General features: G+C 38.1%; 1 protein-coding gene across 1 annotated transcript in view; it reads right to left on the bottom strand.

Moving 5' to 3' along the window:
• The window catches only part of LOC120861268 (A disintegrin and metalloproteinase with thrombospondin motifs 20-like), a 204904-nt gene that overhangs the window by 96592 nt on the left and 89395 nt on the right, over positions 1–18917 (bottom strand). Inside the window, exons 15-22 of the mRNA XM_040236892.1 lie at positions 16076–16193; positions 13657–13752; positions 10492–10658; positions 10204–10333; positions 5127–5253; positions 3353–3563; positions 3050–3214; positions 1872–2036 (exon numbers count right to left, since the gene is read on the bottom strand). Of these exons, the coding sequence (XP_040092826.1) occupies positions 1872–2036; positions 3050–3214; positions 3353–3563; positions 5127–5253; positions 10204–10333; positions 10492–10658; positions 13657–13752; positions 16076–16193 (1179 nt within the window). The remainder of the gene's footprint in view (positions 1–1871; positions 2037–3049; positions 3215–3352; positions 3564–5126; positions 5254–10203; positions 10334–10491; positions 10659–13656; positions 13753–16075; positions 16194–18917) is intronic.

Raw genomic sequence — 18917 nt, 5'->3', positions numbered from 1 at the left:
AAGCAAGAGAGTTCCAGAAAAACATCTATTTCTGCTTTATTGACTATGCCAAAGCCTTTGACTGTGTGGATCACAATAAACTGTAGAAAATTCTGAAAGAGATGGGCATACCAGACCACCTGACCTGCCTCCTGAGAAATCTGCATGCAGGTCAGGAAGTAACAGTTAGAACTGGACAACAAACTGGTTCCAAATAGGAAAAGGAGAATGTCAAGGCTGTATATTGTTACCCTGCTTATTTAACTTATATTCAGAGTACATCATGAGAAATGCTGGGCTGGAGAAAGCACAAGCTGGAATCAAGATTGCCGGGAGAAATATCAATAACCTGAGATATGCAGATGACACCTCCCTTATAGCAGAAAGTGAAGAACTAAAGAATCTCTTGATGAAAGTGAAAGAGGAGAGTGAAAACGTTGGCTTAAAATTCAACATTCAGAAAACTAAGATCATGGCATCTGGTCCCATCACTTCATGGCAAATAGATGGGGAAACAGTGGAAATAGTGACAGACTTCATTTTGGGGGGCTCCAAAATCACTGTAGATGGTGACTGCATCCATGAAATTAAGACGCTTACTCTTTAGAAGGAAAGTTATGACCAATCTAGACAGCATATTAGAAAGCAGAGACACTATTTTGCCAACAAAGGTCTGTCTATTCAAGGCTATGGCTTTTCCAGTTGTCATGTATGGCTGTGAGAGTTGGACTATAAAGAAAGCTGAGCACCGAAGAATTGATGCTTTTGAACTGTGGTATTGTAGAAGACTCTTGAGAGTCCCTTGGACTGCAAGGCGATCCAACCAGTCCATCCTAAAGGAAGTCAGTGTTCATTGGAAGGACTGATACTGAAGCTGAAACTCCAATACTTTGGCCATCTGATGCGAAGAGCTGACTCATCTGAAAAGACCCTGATGCTGAGAAAGATTGAGGGCAGGAGGAAAAGGGAAAGACAGAGGATGAGATGGTTGGATGTCATCGCCGACTCAATGGACATGAGTTTGGGTAAACTCCAGGAGGTGGTGATGGACAAGGAGGTGTGCTGCGGTCCATGGGGTCGCAAAGTGTTGGATACGACTGAGCGACTGAACTGAACTGAACTGAAAATAGTGAAATTGAAATGGCAATTATTATTGTATCTTTAAAAAGTTATCATGTAAAACTATCAATAGAAGCTTCATATTTTGGTGGCAGAATCAATACAGTTTAGGCAAACTAAATACTTTTCAAAATTGACTGGTATATGCATGCCACTTAATATACTAAGTCAATTTTGAAGAGATAAAGAAAGAAAAGAACAGGACAGAGTTAAAGGGCAGATGAGAGCAGGTTTCCTGGCAAGTGTAGCAATCTACACAGAATACTAAACTGCCCACAACTCATCCATCAGATTATCTCCTAACCATCTGTTTGGCAAAACTTCCCAACAAGGCCTACTCTAAATACAGTAGAGAGAATAATTTAGGCACCAAACATGAAAATGCATAGTTTACATAAAGTTGATGAAAGCATAAATTGTTTATTGAAGTACAGTTGATTAACAATGCTATGTTAATTTCTGGCGATTCAGTTATTCATAGATATATTCTTTTTCGTATTCTTTTCTATTATGGTTTATGGCAGGATACTGAATACCGAAATTTATAGTATTGTGGTTAACAAAAGAGTTAAAAGTCAAAGCTAGAATATTTACCACAGCAAAATTAGCAGTACTGAAAAAATTGTACAGGTACAGATTTACATTTCAGGAATCTTTCTCTAAGAGCCACCCCAAAATTAGATGCAGCCACTAAAAGACTGAATATACAATAATTCTGTGCTATTCTGTAATGATGGATTAGAGCAGAAATCCATATACTGTCATATACTCACAGAACCCCAAGGTCCTACTTGCCAGGAAGTACATGCACGAAGCTCACAGGGTCTCTGAGACTCAGGCTTGGTGCTGGGGTCACAGAAGCCGTCACTCAAGTGATCTTCATCCAGTTGACACCACACCTGCCGCTGCTTTGTTCCTTTTCCACAGGTAACCAGACACTGGAAAAATACAACTGACCATTACTTTCAGTATTAGTCAACACAAATACCCAAAAAAATGCAATGATCAATTTGTATATTCAAATATACAAAAGCGGAGAAGGCAATGGCACCCCACTCCAGTACTCTTGCCTGGAAAATCCCATGGACAGAGGAGCCTGGTAGGCTGCAGTCCATGGGGTCGCTAAGAGTCGGACACGACTGAACAACTTCATTTTCACTTTTCACTTTCATGTATTGGAGAAGGAAATGGCAACCCACTCCAGTGTTCTTGCCTGGAGAATCCCAGGGATGGCGGAGCCTGGTGGGCTGCCATCTATGAGGTCGCACAGAGTCGGACACGACTGAAGCGACTTAGCAGCAGTAGCAGCAGCAATACAATTAAAGACCATCCTTAAAGACATTTTCCCTCCATGCCTCAGAAAAACCAGAGATATTCCTGGGGTAAAATCCGCAACTCCAAACTTCTGCTGCCCAAATCCCAGTGCAACATCTATTTGTTCCAGAAATAAAGGTACAAAACTGAATTAGAACAAGTATGTATCTCAGCCTACTGTGTACACCATGAAAATGTACTTATTCACTCAGTCGTGTCTGACTCTTTGTGATCCCATGGACTGTAGCCTGCCAGGCTCCTCTGTCCATGGGATTCTCTAGGCAAGAATACTGGAGTGGGCCACCATGCCCTTCTCCAGGGGATCTTCCCAACCCAGGGATCAACCCCAAGTCTCCCAAATTGCAGGTGGATTCTTTACCAGCTGAGCCACCAGGGAAGCCCCCAGGAAAGCCCACTATGAAAATGGTTATAGATTAAACACCAATTATGTCATTGTTGGCCAGACAGTGTAAATAGCTTAAGGACAAACCATTTTTTAACTTTACTACCTTGATAATACAATTATTTACTAAATGATAAAGCAAACTGAAATATTTTTTGAATTACATAGCCTTCCACTACAAAGATCTCCTTTACAATGTTATAATAGTTCTAAGCCTCAAGTGCTTAATGTTACCTCACTCCACTCATAAGTGGCCCAACTGGGACAGGAAAATTCATTGCAATTCTCTGTTGTCACTCGGGGAAGTTCCTGGCATTCTCTGTCAGCAAGACGGTGGCCAAAGTTATTTATACAGTAAGATTCTCGAGACCTCTCCCCTCCTCCACAACTCCTGGAACACTGATTAAAAAAAGAAAAGTGGTGAAAAATGGACGCAAAATAAAAATTTTAACAAAACATGACTCTGAAGTGACAAATATTTAATTTGATGTAAAATAAAGGAGCAACTTTTCTTAAGCTATTCTTTTTTCTTTGTACCTGAGACCATTCTAAATAATGCCACCTTGTTAAGACACAGTCACCATGGCAGGGTTCTCGGGTTGGAGGTTTAAGTTGGTCACTGCAGTAGTGGTCATCTACTGGAACAGTCTGTCCTTTATGAATGGAATACTTCATGCAATGGACGTCCAATGACTTGTATCCTTGACCACAAAGGGTTGAACATTCACTTTTGCCAATGATGTGCCACCTACAAAAATGATGTTATTATGCTTAGGAGGTATGCTGATGAACACAATTTAAAATATGGATTCAGAAAAATTCACACATATTATTCAATTTTAAAAATTATGTTAGAAATTATGGACAAGCCACAATAAAAATATTTGATATATCATTGATTTAGTGATGAAAACTTCTTAGAGATCATAGAGTCCAAACTTTCATCATATAGATGAGAAAATGAAGCCCAGTGATGCTGTGCATTCAAATGGTAGATATGCTTGGCTTCTGTCAGAAATTTTACTTTTCTCTAAATAAAATTTAACATTTATTCCAAATCCATAAAAGCTGGAGGTAGGGAACCAGCACTACACCCAGGCATTTGGAGGAACCCCAAGCCTCACCCTAGAGGAACCCCAAGGAAATGTGTGTTCTCTTCCTAGGAATCCCAAGCCTCTCCCTAGACTTCTAAAAACAATTGGTTGAGATTAAGATTGCGATTAAGGTTACTAAGTGGCAGATTTAAAATTGTAACCAAATATATCTGATCTATGATCAGGTGGTATCTCCCTGTGCAACATCTTTATGTGACTGAGGATCACAGAACATCTGAGCACATGACTACATCAAAAGCGTTTAAAAGTTGGTAAACTTGCCTTCGTAAAGCATGTCACATTCTCTCATTAACTGATACAATCTACTTTTAGACATGCTTTCAAAGAGAACATTTTTTTCCCACAAGTAAAATCTGCTAGCCTTAGCAAAATTATCCCAATTACACTCTAGCAATCTCTCAGACAGTATGAGCGCAGCAGTACAGCAAAGAAGAGAATTCATGGAGCTTCTTTCCATCTGAACAGTATCTCAAGGATTTCACTGCACTTCACTCTACTGCAAGGCAGTGGATGCAACTTGTATATGCCATTCTACCACTAGCCTTCCACCATATGTCTCCAAACAACACCACAAATACATAAAAATTCTCATCCTTGCTGAGTAAAGGAGATTCTGGCCATCCCTGAATGTTGACTGTTGCCTGCTAGACAGGGTTATTGCTCTTAGCGTTACTGTAAGACCCGCCACAAGAAAACAAATGACAAGAATTTTAGAAGAAAAAACTTGCCTGCCATGATCTAGGATCTCATTACTTAATGTTTAATGGACAAAACGCTGATAAGATAGACAAATCAATCTATCAATTCTCTAATCCTCAAACTTTAAAAGTTTATTGGTACATGAGTTCAATGGGAATTAGAGGATCATGCTTAAATGTATTGTTTCAGAGCTTTAAACCATAGGTTTTCAGATTAGAGTTTTCCTATATTTATTTTACAGATAAATTTGTTTCCATTTCTTACACAAAATATTGAGGTCTCTCTACTGAAATTCAGCAAATACTATGAATAAAAAACTCAAACCAATTGCTGAGTTTCACAATAAATTAGCAGGTCTAAAGTTTTATGGGAATGGGAAAGGATAGACATTAATTACATGTCCACCTAATACCAGGCACTGCAGTAGATTCTTTACATCTTATCTCACTTATTGCTTTTTATCTGGATACATTATACATTATTTCTTTTTTTCTTACCTGAGTTCACAGTCTGTATTGCACCTTTCAGTCACCAGCAATGGAAGTGGTAAGTGGTCACAGCTTTGATCAGACATGACCATATGATCACTCTTACGTACACAAGTAATTTTTCTTCTATGAAGACCTTGGCCAAAGTCAAATGAAAAATAAAAATTAAAAGAAAAATCACATAAGGAGATGTTCCATAATAATTTACTTCTGCTAAAAGTTTGAAGGATGCAGCTAAGAAAGCAAAAACAATTTCAACATAGCATACAAATAGGCTAGCATATTGAGCTAGTCAGGAGTGACTTTCTACAATAAGCAAGATGAATCCTGAAACACTGAGGAGTTTGCTGAGTAAGAAGATGTAAGGAAGGTGGGGCAAGTGTGTGAAGTAGGAAGAAATTTATTACAGCTGGATGGAAGGGTTGCTAGTGGAGAACTGAGTGGTCAGGGTCCATGCTAATATGATACAGTATACTACTGCTCCCCATTATTTGCTTGCCTTTTCACTGCAACAAAATTATACATCTCTACTTGCTACAACATTTCTATAACTTCCTAGAGGAGGAGCAGACTTCCCTGCCCATGGACAGCAGGTTTGTGCCAACCACCTGGAAGGGAATGTAACTATTCCAGTTCTAAGCAGAAGCTCTAAAAGTCTTTTCTTGCTTCTGCCAACTCTTTTCTCTCTGTTTCCAGAACAGCCTTCTCCAGACGGGGCTGATCTTTCAGCCTGGAATCATGAATGAAAAGGCAGCATGGTCAGACTTCAGTTGATAATAATGGACCAACTGGAATAAATGTGCCACATGAATGCAAGATGGTAATAACAGGGGAACTGGGGAAGGGGTGTGGAAGAAGAGAGAATGTAAGAATTTTTTGTAGTTTTTGCTCAACTTTCTATACACCTAGTGTGAAAGTGAAAGTTGCTTAGTGGTGTCCAACTATTTGTGACCTCATGGATGAGAGGCTGCCAGGCTCCTCTGTCCATGGAATTCTCCAGGCAAGAATACTGGAGTGGGTAGCTGTTCCCTTCTCCAGGGGACTTTCCCAACCCAGGGATCGAACCCAAACCTAAAACCCCTCTAAAATAAAGTCTATTAATTTGTTTGGGAATGACATGGAGGCAGATAGCAAGCTGAAGAAGAGTCAGAACCAATTAGCAACCACCACACAGTATGAGTGAGAAATAAATGTTTGTTGTTCTAAGTCATTGAGATTTAGCAGTTGTTTATATGGTGCATAACCACAGTGAAGGAAACTTCGAGAAGTCAGAGAGGCCAGAGTAGACTGAACTTTGCACTTTCTGCGATGAAGAGACAGGAAAACGTTCAAGCTGTCAGTGGCATGATTAAATTTCTGTTTTCTCCAAGTCCAAGTGTATACTTTCAGTTGGCGAAACATGAGCATGCATGGTTATCTCTGCATGCATACCATCTGAGAGAACTATAAAGAATTCTGAAAAGGCAAAAACCTGAAGGAACAAAAAGAATGAAAGAGGAAACAGTAGGCAGGAAAAGGACATGTTAAATATGAAAAGAAGATGGAAATTACTATTTTAACAGAACCAAGGAAGCTGAAACCTGAGCCTGTGGAGGAAGAAAGTAAGAAACAAACCATTCGTGCCACAGAATCCAAGCAAAGCCCAGGAATCAAAAATACCAGTTTCCTCTGAAGAGGTGAATGTGTGAGGCATAGGCCTGAAAAAATGGAGAAGTGATTGAAAAGTATTCATGAAGAACAGTCAGACTTCCACCTAAGAGTCAACAGTAGCGCTATCTAATGAAAACAACGTGAACCGCATGCGATTTTACATTGTCCTGTAGTGACATGGAAAAGTAAAAAGATACAAATCCAAACAGGGTCATTTCCACATGATGTCAACAGAAACACTGTTGATGATACATTTCACTTTCTTTTTTCATCCTAAGTCTTCAGAACTCATTGTGCATTTCACACTTGTACCATATTTCAATGGGCTAGCCACATGTGGCTAATAACTACCATACTGGATACTGGATAGCATAGCTCCAGAGCATGTGAACTTGGGGGCAGAGACACAGCAGCTGAGGGAAGCTGGGGAAGTGCTGTACCGAAAAGAGAGGGGCTCAGTACAAGTCTCCATACTGAAATGATGAGATTCAGGCCCACTGGGCTCACCCTCCATTTCCCTCTGGCTCCAAGCCGATTTTTACAGTTTCTCCAGTCCCCTCACTGGCCATCACAAGATGGGAGAATTCCTTTCTTGGAAAACTCTTTAGCTCAAGAAAAAAGATTAAGTGACAGCAACATTTGAGCCTTTCCCCAAAGACACAGTAAAGAACTATAAGAAGACTTATTTAACCCACACAGGACTTTCAATTAGCATTTTAGTCTTAAATATGAATAAACATCAAAGATCAGCAGGCAATTTAGGAAAGACACTCACACAAAAGAGACCTAAATAAGCAGAAACAGAATTAAGAGGAAACACATATGTCATGGAGCAGAAGAAAGTTCCAAGACTATAATTAATACTCTCACAGACACAGGTATTGCCTCTATGAAATAAAAGCAAGCTGTTGATGAGAAACACTAAGAAAAAAAATGTACATTTGGAGAGGAAATTATGAGATAAGAGATCAGACCAGGAGGCTGTATATCCAGACAATATAAATTTTACAAAGATAGAAGAGAAAATTTAATGTGGAGAAATTATCAAAGATATCATACATAAAACTTCTCAGATCAAAGAATCTGTGTTTCCAGTTTGGAAGGCATCCTAATTACCAGGAAAATAGATGAAAGGAAAAGCCAAGCCAACGCAGTGTTCTGACATTTCTCACTCCCAGAATTTAGGAGGGGAGACACAAAATTTCCATTCCAGGAAGTATCATATCCAAGCATTGGAAATTGGAAAACAAGATTTTCAGCATTCTAAAGGAAAATAATCTATCTTAGAATTTTATACGAGCCAAGCTATCAATCAAGGGTGAGAACTGAATAATGCCATTTTCAGACAGGAAAGGTCTCAAAACACTGCCTTGCTTTCTCAGGAAATGTCCGACAGCTATGTTATCCTCAGTGGAGGAAATAAAAAGAGGAATTCACAGAATTTGGGACACAGGGAATCCAACACAGAAGAAAGTTATAAAGAGACCTCACACGATGATAAAGAAGGGAGAGCACATGAGGACAGCCGTGTAACAGGCCTGAAAAGCAACATGGCCACGTCAGAGCAGGGGAGAAGAGGGCCCAGGGAACAACAGGTAAGAAAAAGGAAAGGAAAGCTGAAGCCAACACCCTGAACATAGAGCTCCAAAATTTACAGCGTTCACAAAATGTCTGGAGCCCGATCATTTTCAGTGCACAGGGAAACAAGTAAACAAAACTAAAGAAACTTCTCTTTAGAGAAACCCAAAAGTTACACACATACAAAAGGAACTATAATCATAGTATATACTTTGTGGCAATTGAACTAATGGCTCCTTTCCTTCTGTAGGAAAGAGATCTTTCCTGGTTCAGACTCTCAAACTATCTCAAAATGCTTTCTCTAGCCTTTCATTTTGGATCTTGTTATGTGTTTATTTGATGTGTCCCCCATATTTTAGAATGTCCCTTCATTCAACTATTTATTTAGATTTCTTCTAGCTCCCCACATCTACTCCCACAGACCAGTTTACCCAGTTATGTTGGAATGCTGGTCCCAGATGCCCAAACCGCTTCTCTATGCTCTTCTATAAAGCACATCCAGGTTCTTTTTGTCAAAATGAATCCCTCTGTCTTCTGTGTTACCAAAGCTTTGTTCCTACTTGCAGTGTTTGCGCCAGTCAGCCTGGCATCATCTACTTCAGGCTTCCTCCCCGGAGGCACTGTTCAAGCAGGAATGCCTGTTTCCACACCAGCATCCGGGCACTGCTGTCCTCGTACCACAGGACCAAGTCTGTGCCTTTCTCTGGGATGGGATACCACGATTCCTTTGGTACCTTGAGGTCAGTTTGTTATCTCGTCCTTCAAGTCCCCATCTTCCGTGATTGCTGCCTCTGGCCACCTACCTTCTCTCAGCTCATTTCTGTACTGTTCGGAGCTGCTCCTCCTCTGACTCACTGCTCCCCTAATTCCCAGACCTTGTCTCCAGTGCCCCTGGGAACGACTTTTCCACTCTACACCAATTTCTATCTTCCCATTTCACCTCAAACTGTTCATTCCATCTTTCTTGGGGTCTCCTTGATGCATACTTGTGGCATGGCTTTTACCGTTTAAAATTAAGAAAATTTACTCATTCTTCTGTTTCAACCACTAGACTTTAAAACTTGAATGCAAAATCAGGATCCTAATAATCCAAAACAAAAATAGTCTGTCAATAAACATTTACTGATTCAACCCAGTGTAGCATCACACAACCAGGTACTCATAATTATAGACTGCCCAAAGGTACCAGCCTCTTCACTTGCTTTTCTACTATAACTTCACGGCTTTTTCATCTCTCCCTGTGCTCCTTTCAGTTATTCATCCATCAGTACAAACACATTTCCCTGCGGTCAGAGAAGGGAAATAAGAGAATGAGAGAATGTTGACCCCACAACACTAAAAGAAGGAGATGCGTGTCTGGGAAAGTGGATGGAAGAGAAGGACAAGAAGGTGAGCATTTCACCAGAAAACAGTGTCACGGTCAGGGAATCTTTCTCTAACTGTGAGAACACGACTGAGCAACTTCACTTTCACACACTGGAGAAGGAAATGGCAACCCACTCCAGTGTTCTTGCCTGGAGAATCCCAGGGACGGGGAAGCCTGGTGGGCTGCCGTCTATGGGGTCGCACAGAGTCGGACACGACTGAAGTGACTAGCAGCAGCAGCAGGAAAGGAGCTGTGATGCAAAACATTGAAAAGGGCTGAGATAAGAAAAAGGGCTGAGATAAGGGAGGCTGTAACATAAGAAGCCCAGAATGAGTGGGGAGAAAAGCAGACAGAAAGCAAAGACGGGAAACCTTTGTAAGTCTGTGTGGTATAAGTATGTGGGTTCCACAGGCAGCCAGATTCAAGAGCACCCCAAATCATACCAGCATGCCACAGCTGAACTTATGTCCCTTTTATTTAATTCTAGTGTACCTTGACACATTTTTGTACAGTCTTGCCATGGTCCATACGGGTCCCATGTGAATAGATCACTCTTCTCTTCCACAGGGATATTGAAGGAATAACGTACATCAGGGTTGTATAGATTACCCACACACAAAACCTCAATAAAAATACAAAGGGGCACACAATCAATTCATAAAAGATATATTCTTAAAAGATATCACTCTATGTTGAATAATAAATACAAAGCACTTACTTAAGCATCATATTTTACTAATATGATTAAAACTGTCTTAGTAACAACTACTAAGAATTTACCTGCAAAACAAGTTCTTCTTCCAGTCGATCAGTACTATTAATCCTTTCAATTGAGTTGTTTGAACCACTGTATTCAAAAATAGCTCCTTGTACGTTGATTTCCCTTTTGGACATACTTACAACAAAATTCCCATTCAAAAGAAAATTCCCTTGAGTGTCCGATAATGCTGTAAAAGGATAGTGCTCATGAAACAGCAAAACCACTCAACGGTCCAGAAACAGTTTTAACTTTTAAAATTCACATTCTTTTCTTCTGCAGTTAGAGAATATAAATATAAACTAATACGGAGGAAATAAACTTTATTTTACTATAAAGTGGTATCTAACCCATAAGCAGTGAAACTTTAGCATATCAGCCAAACCCATGAAAATACATTCACTCTATAATTTTTCTTTCTGAGAAGGTCATCTTCCACAAAGCATGCAGCACCAGGAGAGACATACAGGAAGTGGAAAAACAGAGGGAAGTCATGCCGACAGATCAGCTAAATCAATCCTGGTCATCCACGGGGAGGAAAGAAAGGGCAGCCAGGCTGCTGTAGTGTTCTGTTTACCTTGGAAAACATGTATAAAGCTTCAACATCCTAGGGTCAATATTTTAAAAGCCCATGCCTCTCCACTCCTCTCTCTGTAAACATCTGGATCTTTTTCATAGGAGGCACTCATCATTGGTCACGCCTATGTGAGTGGCTGCTTTTTCAGAACCCTCCCACTGCCCCCTCTGTTCTTGCCCCTGGTGATTCTTGCTCTTTCCCATGGATAGGTATTAACATCAGCCTATCAAATAAGTATATGTGTGTCTATCTATATACTAATATTTACATGTGTATATGAGTATGGAACAGAGTATGTAGTCATAATTTGTTACTTTTGTAAATACAAAATTGCATGGTGTCCACAGTGTTGTGGAAGACCACAGGACTTAGTACAGTTGATTTAAATTCAAATTGTTCCAATTAATTTCTATGTGATCTTGGATAAACTATTTGCTTTTTAATTGAATAGGAATAATAAAAATTCCCAACTCACAGGCTTTATAATTAGAATCAAATTTGGAAAATGTTTTTAAAGTATATAGATTGTAAAGTGCTGTGTTGTTAGTTTAAATTTTTGAGGGTGTCTAATATTTTAAATTTTACACTAATAAAACCCCCATGTTAATGAAATACATCTTTGCTGATTTACTATACTTCTCAGTGGAATAATCTTTTTGGAAAACACTTACTTGGTCTTCCAGGAAACCCTACCCAGAGCACACACGTTACCATGACTAAACAAATACTGCACACCTTGAACCAATGCTGAAGGGAATCCTACCAAATATGTTTGCTGATTCTGTGTCTTTGTGGACTATTGTGATCGTCTTTATACACTACACTGAATTCAGTGAAGAACCAACAAAATGAAAATCACTCTGTAAACCTGCACATTATCAGAAGTGGACAGGCCTGTTTAAAGGACTGCCTGTTACACTAAAATTAAGGGAAATAAACAAAACTTTACTGAGAAAAACTATATACATTTCATTATTTTTAGTTACCAAAGCAAATTACAAGTCCTTTCTAAAGACTCCACACATATATTTTGCTCCCCTATTTAGATTTTGATATTTCCATTAGTAGTTCTTTTACAAAATAGACTGATATTTTAATAGTGAACATTTCTAATCTTTAAACTTGAGCAGAACCAAATTTCTACATTTGGATCCTAAGAGAGACATAATAAATTGTCTATAATACATATGGCAAATGTCTATGCCAAATGATAAATATGGCATATATCTATGTATATGTAAAAGAAAAAGCAGTGCAACTAAATGTAAACAGTTAAAACATTTACATTTGATTTTCTTTAGGAATGTTTTTTTATAGAGGTGAAATTAACAAAACCAGAATTAACCATTTTAAATTGAACAACTTGATGGCATGTAGTACATTCACAATGTTGTGCAACCTCTACTAGTTTTCTAAACTTTTTCATCACCCTGGAAGGAAAATCTGCATCCATTCAGCAGTTGTTCTTTCTACAATTGACTCTATAAAGCCAAATATAATTTCTAAAATGGGCTGTTCATTATAGATTCAGATTCCCAATCAATTCAAAGCATTGATTACTTGAGCCAATATTTCACATTTCATTAATGTGAGGCAGGTGTTTTTTCATTATCAGCTTTATATCATCAGCTTAGTGAATTACATGTAAGTCAATATTAAGGTATTTATCAGACAGAAACAAGATTTGTAAAGCATTCTTTTCATCTCTAGGCCTAAGTGAAATGCTTTAAACTTATAAGTCAATTTCCAAAAAGTAAATAACAACTGAAATGTATACTGTAGAAATAGCTAAAAGACAATATATTAGGACTATGTTCATTAACATCTAAAAATATGAACCTATAGTCCTCTTTCTGTAACATAAGAGCAATAAAAATACAATCACAAGAAAAACTGTATTTAAAGACTTGTGCTACATGGTAAAAACATTTAAGAAAAAAAATTTAAAAACATTTCCCTTCCCTGGTGGCTCAGATGGTAAAGCATCTGCCTACAATGCAAGAGACCCAGGTTCGATCCCTGGGTTGGGAAGATCCTCTGCAGAAGGCCATGGCAACCCACTCCAGTACTCTTGCCTGGAAAATCCCATGGACAGAGGAGCGTGGTAGGCTACAGTCCATGGGGTCGAAAAGAGTCGGACATGACTGAGCAACTTCACTTTTTTGGGTTGGGAACACGTGTACACCCATGGCGGATTCATGTTGATGTATGGCAAAACCAATACAGTATTGTAAAGTAAAATAAAGTAAAATTAAAAAAAAAAATAAAGAAAAAAAACCAAAAAAACATTTAACCCCAATGAGGTTTATAACTAGAGAAATGTATTCTAACTACATACACAACTTTAACTGAATATAACCTCTGGTTATCTAAAACACCCTCATGGGGAAAAAAGCTTAATTTGCCTTCCAGAATTTAATTTCGTATCTTTAAAATAGGATATGGTACGTAATTCAAAAAGAGAACACATATATGGAGTCAGATGACTTGGCTTAGTCTGAGCCGAAACTGCATGTTTATTCAAGGGGCTCTTCTTGCCTTCTAAGAATTTACAACCACAGACCTCCATGAAACTGCACATACTGGCTGCCATTTAACTAAAAATGTTTACCCAGGTAATTGTCATCTTCTGGTTTTCCAGAATAGCTGTGCTGAAGAATATCAATGTTTGTTGCTCCTGGGGGAATCTTTACAACGACATTATAACCTGCAATATAATTTTATACATGTTAACTTTCACAAAAAGCAGATGGCCCAGAGGCTAGTACTGCTGAATGAAAAATCTGAATAGTATAGTCAGAACTAATTTCATTTTATCTCTGAAAGATGATATGTGCTTATTCTTTTTGAATCAATGGCTTATACAAATTACTAAGGATTAAGAAAAAGTGTTTGTTGCCTAGAAACACACAGTTTGGGATTCTTAAGGTGCACTTCCTAGTTTCTATTACTTTTAAAATTCTGAATATAGAATAAAAATGAACCTAGTAATTTAGCTCCTGAACTACTTAACACACACATTAATTTTTAAATGTGACCAATACTTTTACATTTTATACTTCCTAATGGGGAAAAATACAGGATTCCAAATGCTATTCACAATCCAGGAGATATAAAAATAGTTGACCACTGCTAGATGTTTACACAGACTCAGTGAACAGCAAAATGGTGAATGTTAAAGAGGAATATTTATCTTAAGCTTTTAGGTTCCAGTGTAAGCAGGAATCTCCATAGCTACCCCCTAAATTTTACATTATTTTTTAAAGTCTACTAACAAAGTGTCAAGAGAAAAGTAAAAAGTTTACTCTAGGGAAATGTTTTATGAGACCAAATTCAATAACACTGGCACTTTTCAAAATATGAGGAAACACTATATCAAATATACATTACATTACATATACAAATATACATTAAACAAGAAACATTTTTCCTGCACTAAAACCACTCATGTCACATCATTTTCAAATACTCTCAGGTTTTAAGTCAACAATTAATTCTGCTCTATGATATTATTCTAAGGTTTTCCTTTCTCATATTAGGATTTTCCTCTTTCATTTAATATAAAAACAAAAAGTTGAAATTTTTCACATACATTAAGTTTTATAAATATGAAATTAACTTTAGAAGAGGAAGTTTTAAAAGAGGTTAAGTCTCATATGAGATTATCTTGTGTTTTCAGAGCAGCCTTATTTATTTATATCTAAGATATCATATTTAAATATAAGGTGATAAATGGTATGGTTATTCTGTATACATTAAATGCATACTGGTTGTAGCCTACAAAATATACAAGCCTACAAAAATAATTTGACTCATGATTCTTTTTCACTATAAAATGTTCCTACCGGCTCCACTATTTATGTCTTTGCTTTGCTTTTCAAGTATTCCAAGGCATTGTAAATGTGCCAAGATGAAAGCCATCACTAGGGGGCAGTAATGTGACAACTGCTGTTCAGAACCTGCACATGAATTTAATCTTTTTCCATTTGCAAACTGATTAATTCACAGCACATTTTTAGCAAGGTTAACTTCTAATTTGGTGCATTCGGCTTTATATAGAAAAATTACTTTTCAGTGAATACAGACCAGAATTTGATAAATGTGTGCCACTGGTGATAAAAAGGGATCAAATATATATAGGTCCCAAGAAATAAAGAATCATAACAACTAGAAAAATAATGTCAAATCATCTAGTAACTTAGATGCATAAGCATGACCAGAGTAGTAAATGTTCTACACTTTTCATATAAATATAGTGTTCTAAATGACACTGTTTTAATCGAAGCGATTCCTACTAACTTAAACAACTCTGTTCAAAAACATGTGAATACAATTTGAAGCTGAACAATAAAACTGTAAAACATACATCATTTATTTTGCAAATAAAGTTTTAATGGGTTGATTTTATTACCATAAAAACAAAAAACGTTTCTGAGAAAATTTAATGGAAAATATCTGATATATTCTCATAAAATTTTTCAAGAAAAATGAAGCCATGGCCAAATATCAGTTATATCTGTAATCCAAACTTACTGAAAAATCAAATGTAACAATAATTCCAAATTAACATATAAGTTAATGGCTTCATCCTTCACCTTCAATCAGTTTCAATATATCATCAATAAAAAACAACAGACAGGCCAGATCACTCACACAGAAAACATGTAGTTCAGATGATTAAAAATAATTGAAATCAAATTTCCTGGAAAGATTATAAACATATACAATATAAATTACAGAAGCAGCAGTAAAAACACTTCATTAACTGGTATGACAGGGGGACTATTTACACATCATTGTCAAATTGTCCTGGATTTATTCTAATAAATGCACCTAAATTTTTTTTAAGAATTAAACTTGTCTTAAGCAGGTAAATTCATTAATTCAATCATACAACTTGTACAAGATTTAATTAATCATTTTGAACTAAAATACAGAATAAACAACAACAAACCAACACTATTATTCCTTAATGATATAGTCCCATTATTATATCCAAAGAGAAAACTGGAAAGAAATGCAGAACTCACCATAATGTGCACTGTTGAAGACACCTGCCATTGTCCTGCAGGAGGAGTTATCCCCACCACACACGCCACATTTGTCTCTCCTGGCCTTGGAGTTTAACACATGATCACAGCCAGCTTGCTTCAAAACACAATAATTACAGTCAAGATTATTAAAGTGACTAGCGAAGCACTAATGGGGCTTTACAAAGTTCTTTCCAAAAATATTCTTTCAATTAACAGGAAATTCAATACAACAGGATTTTTTCAGGATATCTAATGATCTTGTTATATGTACACCAGTATTTTCACACAGCTGTTCACATGGTTGAAAAAGCACTGGTTTTTAAAGGATCATCTACATACTTCCTGCATCAAAATCACCTGGTGTGGGATTTAAAGATAGATTCTCAGATGTTCTTAAAAATCCCTGGAAGTAAAAAGCTAAGAATCCACATTGTAATAAATATTGACAGTGATTCCTATTTTGATTATTTGAGACTAATTCTTTAAGGACATGTGATTCAAATGGGACAAAAAGTAACACACTATAGTAACTTTAAGAAGAGGTCGTTGATGATTTACTTTTTTTTTTTTTTTAACTTAAGACCTTAGAACTCTGGGGATAAACTGAGCATATCTGAAAGAAATAACTTATTTCCTTAAAATTAATATCCAGCATAATAAAGTGTTTAAGAAAAAAATGAGTAAATAAATAAAGGTGAGAGTACACAGTTTGAGCCAAGGCTTTGAAAGAACAAATGCAGCTCTTTTCCACACAGATGGTGCCCTCTGCATACACTGCAGTAACATTTAGTTCTTTGGAACACTCCTTTGTGATCAGGAGAGTAAGAAAAATTCATAAGCCTCATGACTTTGTATGTACAAGGTAAATATTTCCAAAAGGAAAATTCCATCCAGATATTTTCTGAAAGTAATATGCATCTTTATGTTCAGACACATGTCATATTTTCTCATTCTATCTGACTCTCTGGGTTTAACTTAGATAAAACAAGTTTTCAGGCACCAAGTGCCCTTTTTCTCACATTTAAAAGTCAAATAAAGTGAAGTGAAAGTCGCTCAGTCATGTCCAACTCTTTGCAACCCCATGGACTAGCCCATGGAATTCTCCAGGCCAGAATACTGGAGTGAGTAGCCTTTCCGTTCCCAACCCGGGGATCAAACCCAGGTCTCCCACATTGTAGGTGGATTCTTTACCAGCTGAGCCACAAGGGAAGCCCAAGAATACTGGAGTGGGTAGCCTATCCCTCTCCAGAGGATCTTCCTGACCCAGGAATCAAACCTGGGTCTTCTGCATTGCAGGCAGATCGTTTACCAATTGAACTATCAGGGAAGTCCAAAGCTATTTCCAATCTGTCAGTTATTTTCAGTTTCTCTAAACATCTCATTAGCCTTTGGGTGCAAGGCCTTTATCACCTAGGTAATAACAGATGTTTGGTTATAGGGAGGAGAATTGGTCCTATTAAGTTGCACTTAAGGAATGAGTTCACAGATGATACTTATATTCTTTAGACAACATTCACTATCCAAGTTCTCAAACTCACCATCCATTATTAGGATTGCCATCTACAATTTACACGCTTTAATTCAGGGGCTCATCTGCTCTCACCTAAAATCCTGCCTGCGTGCATGTGTGCTGTCTTCAGTCATGCCCAACTCTGTGCAATCCTTTGGACTGCAGCCGGCCAAACTCCTTTGCCCATGGAATTCTCCAGGAAAGAATACCAGAGTGGGTTGCCACGCTCTCCTCCAGGGGATCTTCCCGACCCAGGGATCGAACCCGCACCTCTTACATTTCCTGCATTGGCAGGCCAGCTCTTTACTACCAGCACCACCTGGGAAGCCCCGCTAAATGGCCTACCTAACTCCAGTTTCCTAACAACTCAGTACATTCTGAAGATTTCAACATGCAAATCAAATCACATCTCTTGCTTAACTCCAAATCCTTGGATCTTCAAGGACTTCAGGAAAACATTTTCACATAACAACCGTCAGCTGGTGGCCTCCTCCAACCTTGGTCCCTTACTTCTTCACCCTTCTAAAACTTTCTTATCCTAATAATTAGATCCAGATTCACACCCTGCATGAGCCTTCCCAAATCCTTTACCCACTTCCCCATAGACTAAGACACTCCATCTACAATGTCCACAGGCCACCTTGCAGATAAGCCCACAGCCCTGTGTGTGCCCATCTCTCCCACAGATCTGCCACCATGTCAGAGGCGGGTGTTCTTTTCTATCCTTTCATCTCAGTGACTAGAACAGTATGTTGCATTCAGTGTGTGTGTGTGTGTGTGTGTGCGCGCGCGTGTGTGTGTGTGTGTATATGTGTGTGTGTGTGCACTCAGTCATGTCTGACTCTCTTCAACCCTGAGGACTGTAGCCATCCAGGCTCCTCTGTTGATGGGATTCTTCAGGCAAGAATACTGGAGTGAGTTGCAATTTCCTCCTCCAAGGGATATTCCTGACCCAGGGATCAAACCTGTGTCCCTGTGTCTCCTGCACTGGAAGATAGATTCTTTACCACTACTGCCACCTGGGAAGCCCACATTGAAATTTGGTAAAAGTTTGTTGAATGCATATAAGAAGTAGGAGAATGGAAAGCAGGTGGGAGGATATCACTGCTTCTAACACAGAGGTAAAAAGTGTCACCACAGAAGGTCATGTTCAAACTAGCAAAAGGACTTTGCATTCCTTGGGTCCTGAGACATCTTAGGAAGTTAACTTCATCCCTCATCTTGATTTTGAGCACCATAGACAAAACGTGAGTCACTCCTGATGACAAACAATAGCTCCTAACCATGTTCCTATCAGAGAAGGCAATGGCACCCCACTCCAGTACTCTT

The sequence above is a fragment of the Oryx dammah genome, unplaced genomic scaffold (assembly GCF_014754425.2).
Source record: "Oryx dammah isolate SB20612 unplaced genomic scaffold, SCBI_Odam_1.1 HiC_scaffold_11232, whole genome shotgun sequence".
Classification (NCBI taxonomy): domain Eukaryota; kingdom Metazoa; phylum Chordata; class Mammalia; order Artiodactyla; family Bovidae; genus Oryx; species Oryx dammah.
This window is presented reverse-complemented; position numbering and strand designations above follow the sequence as displayed.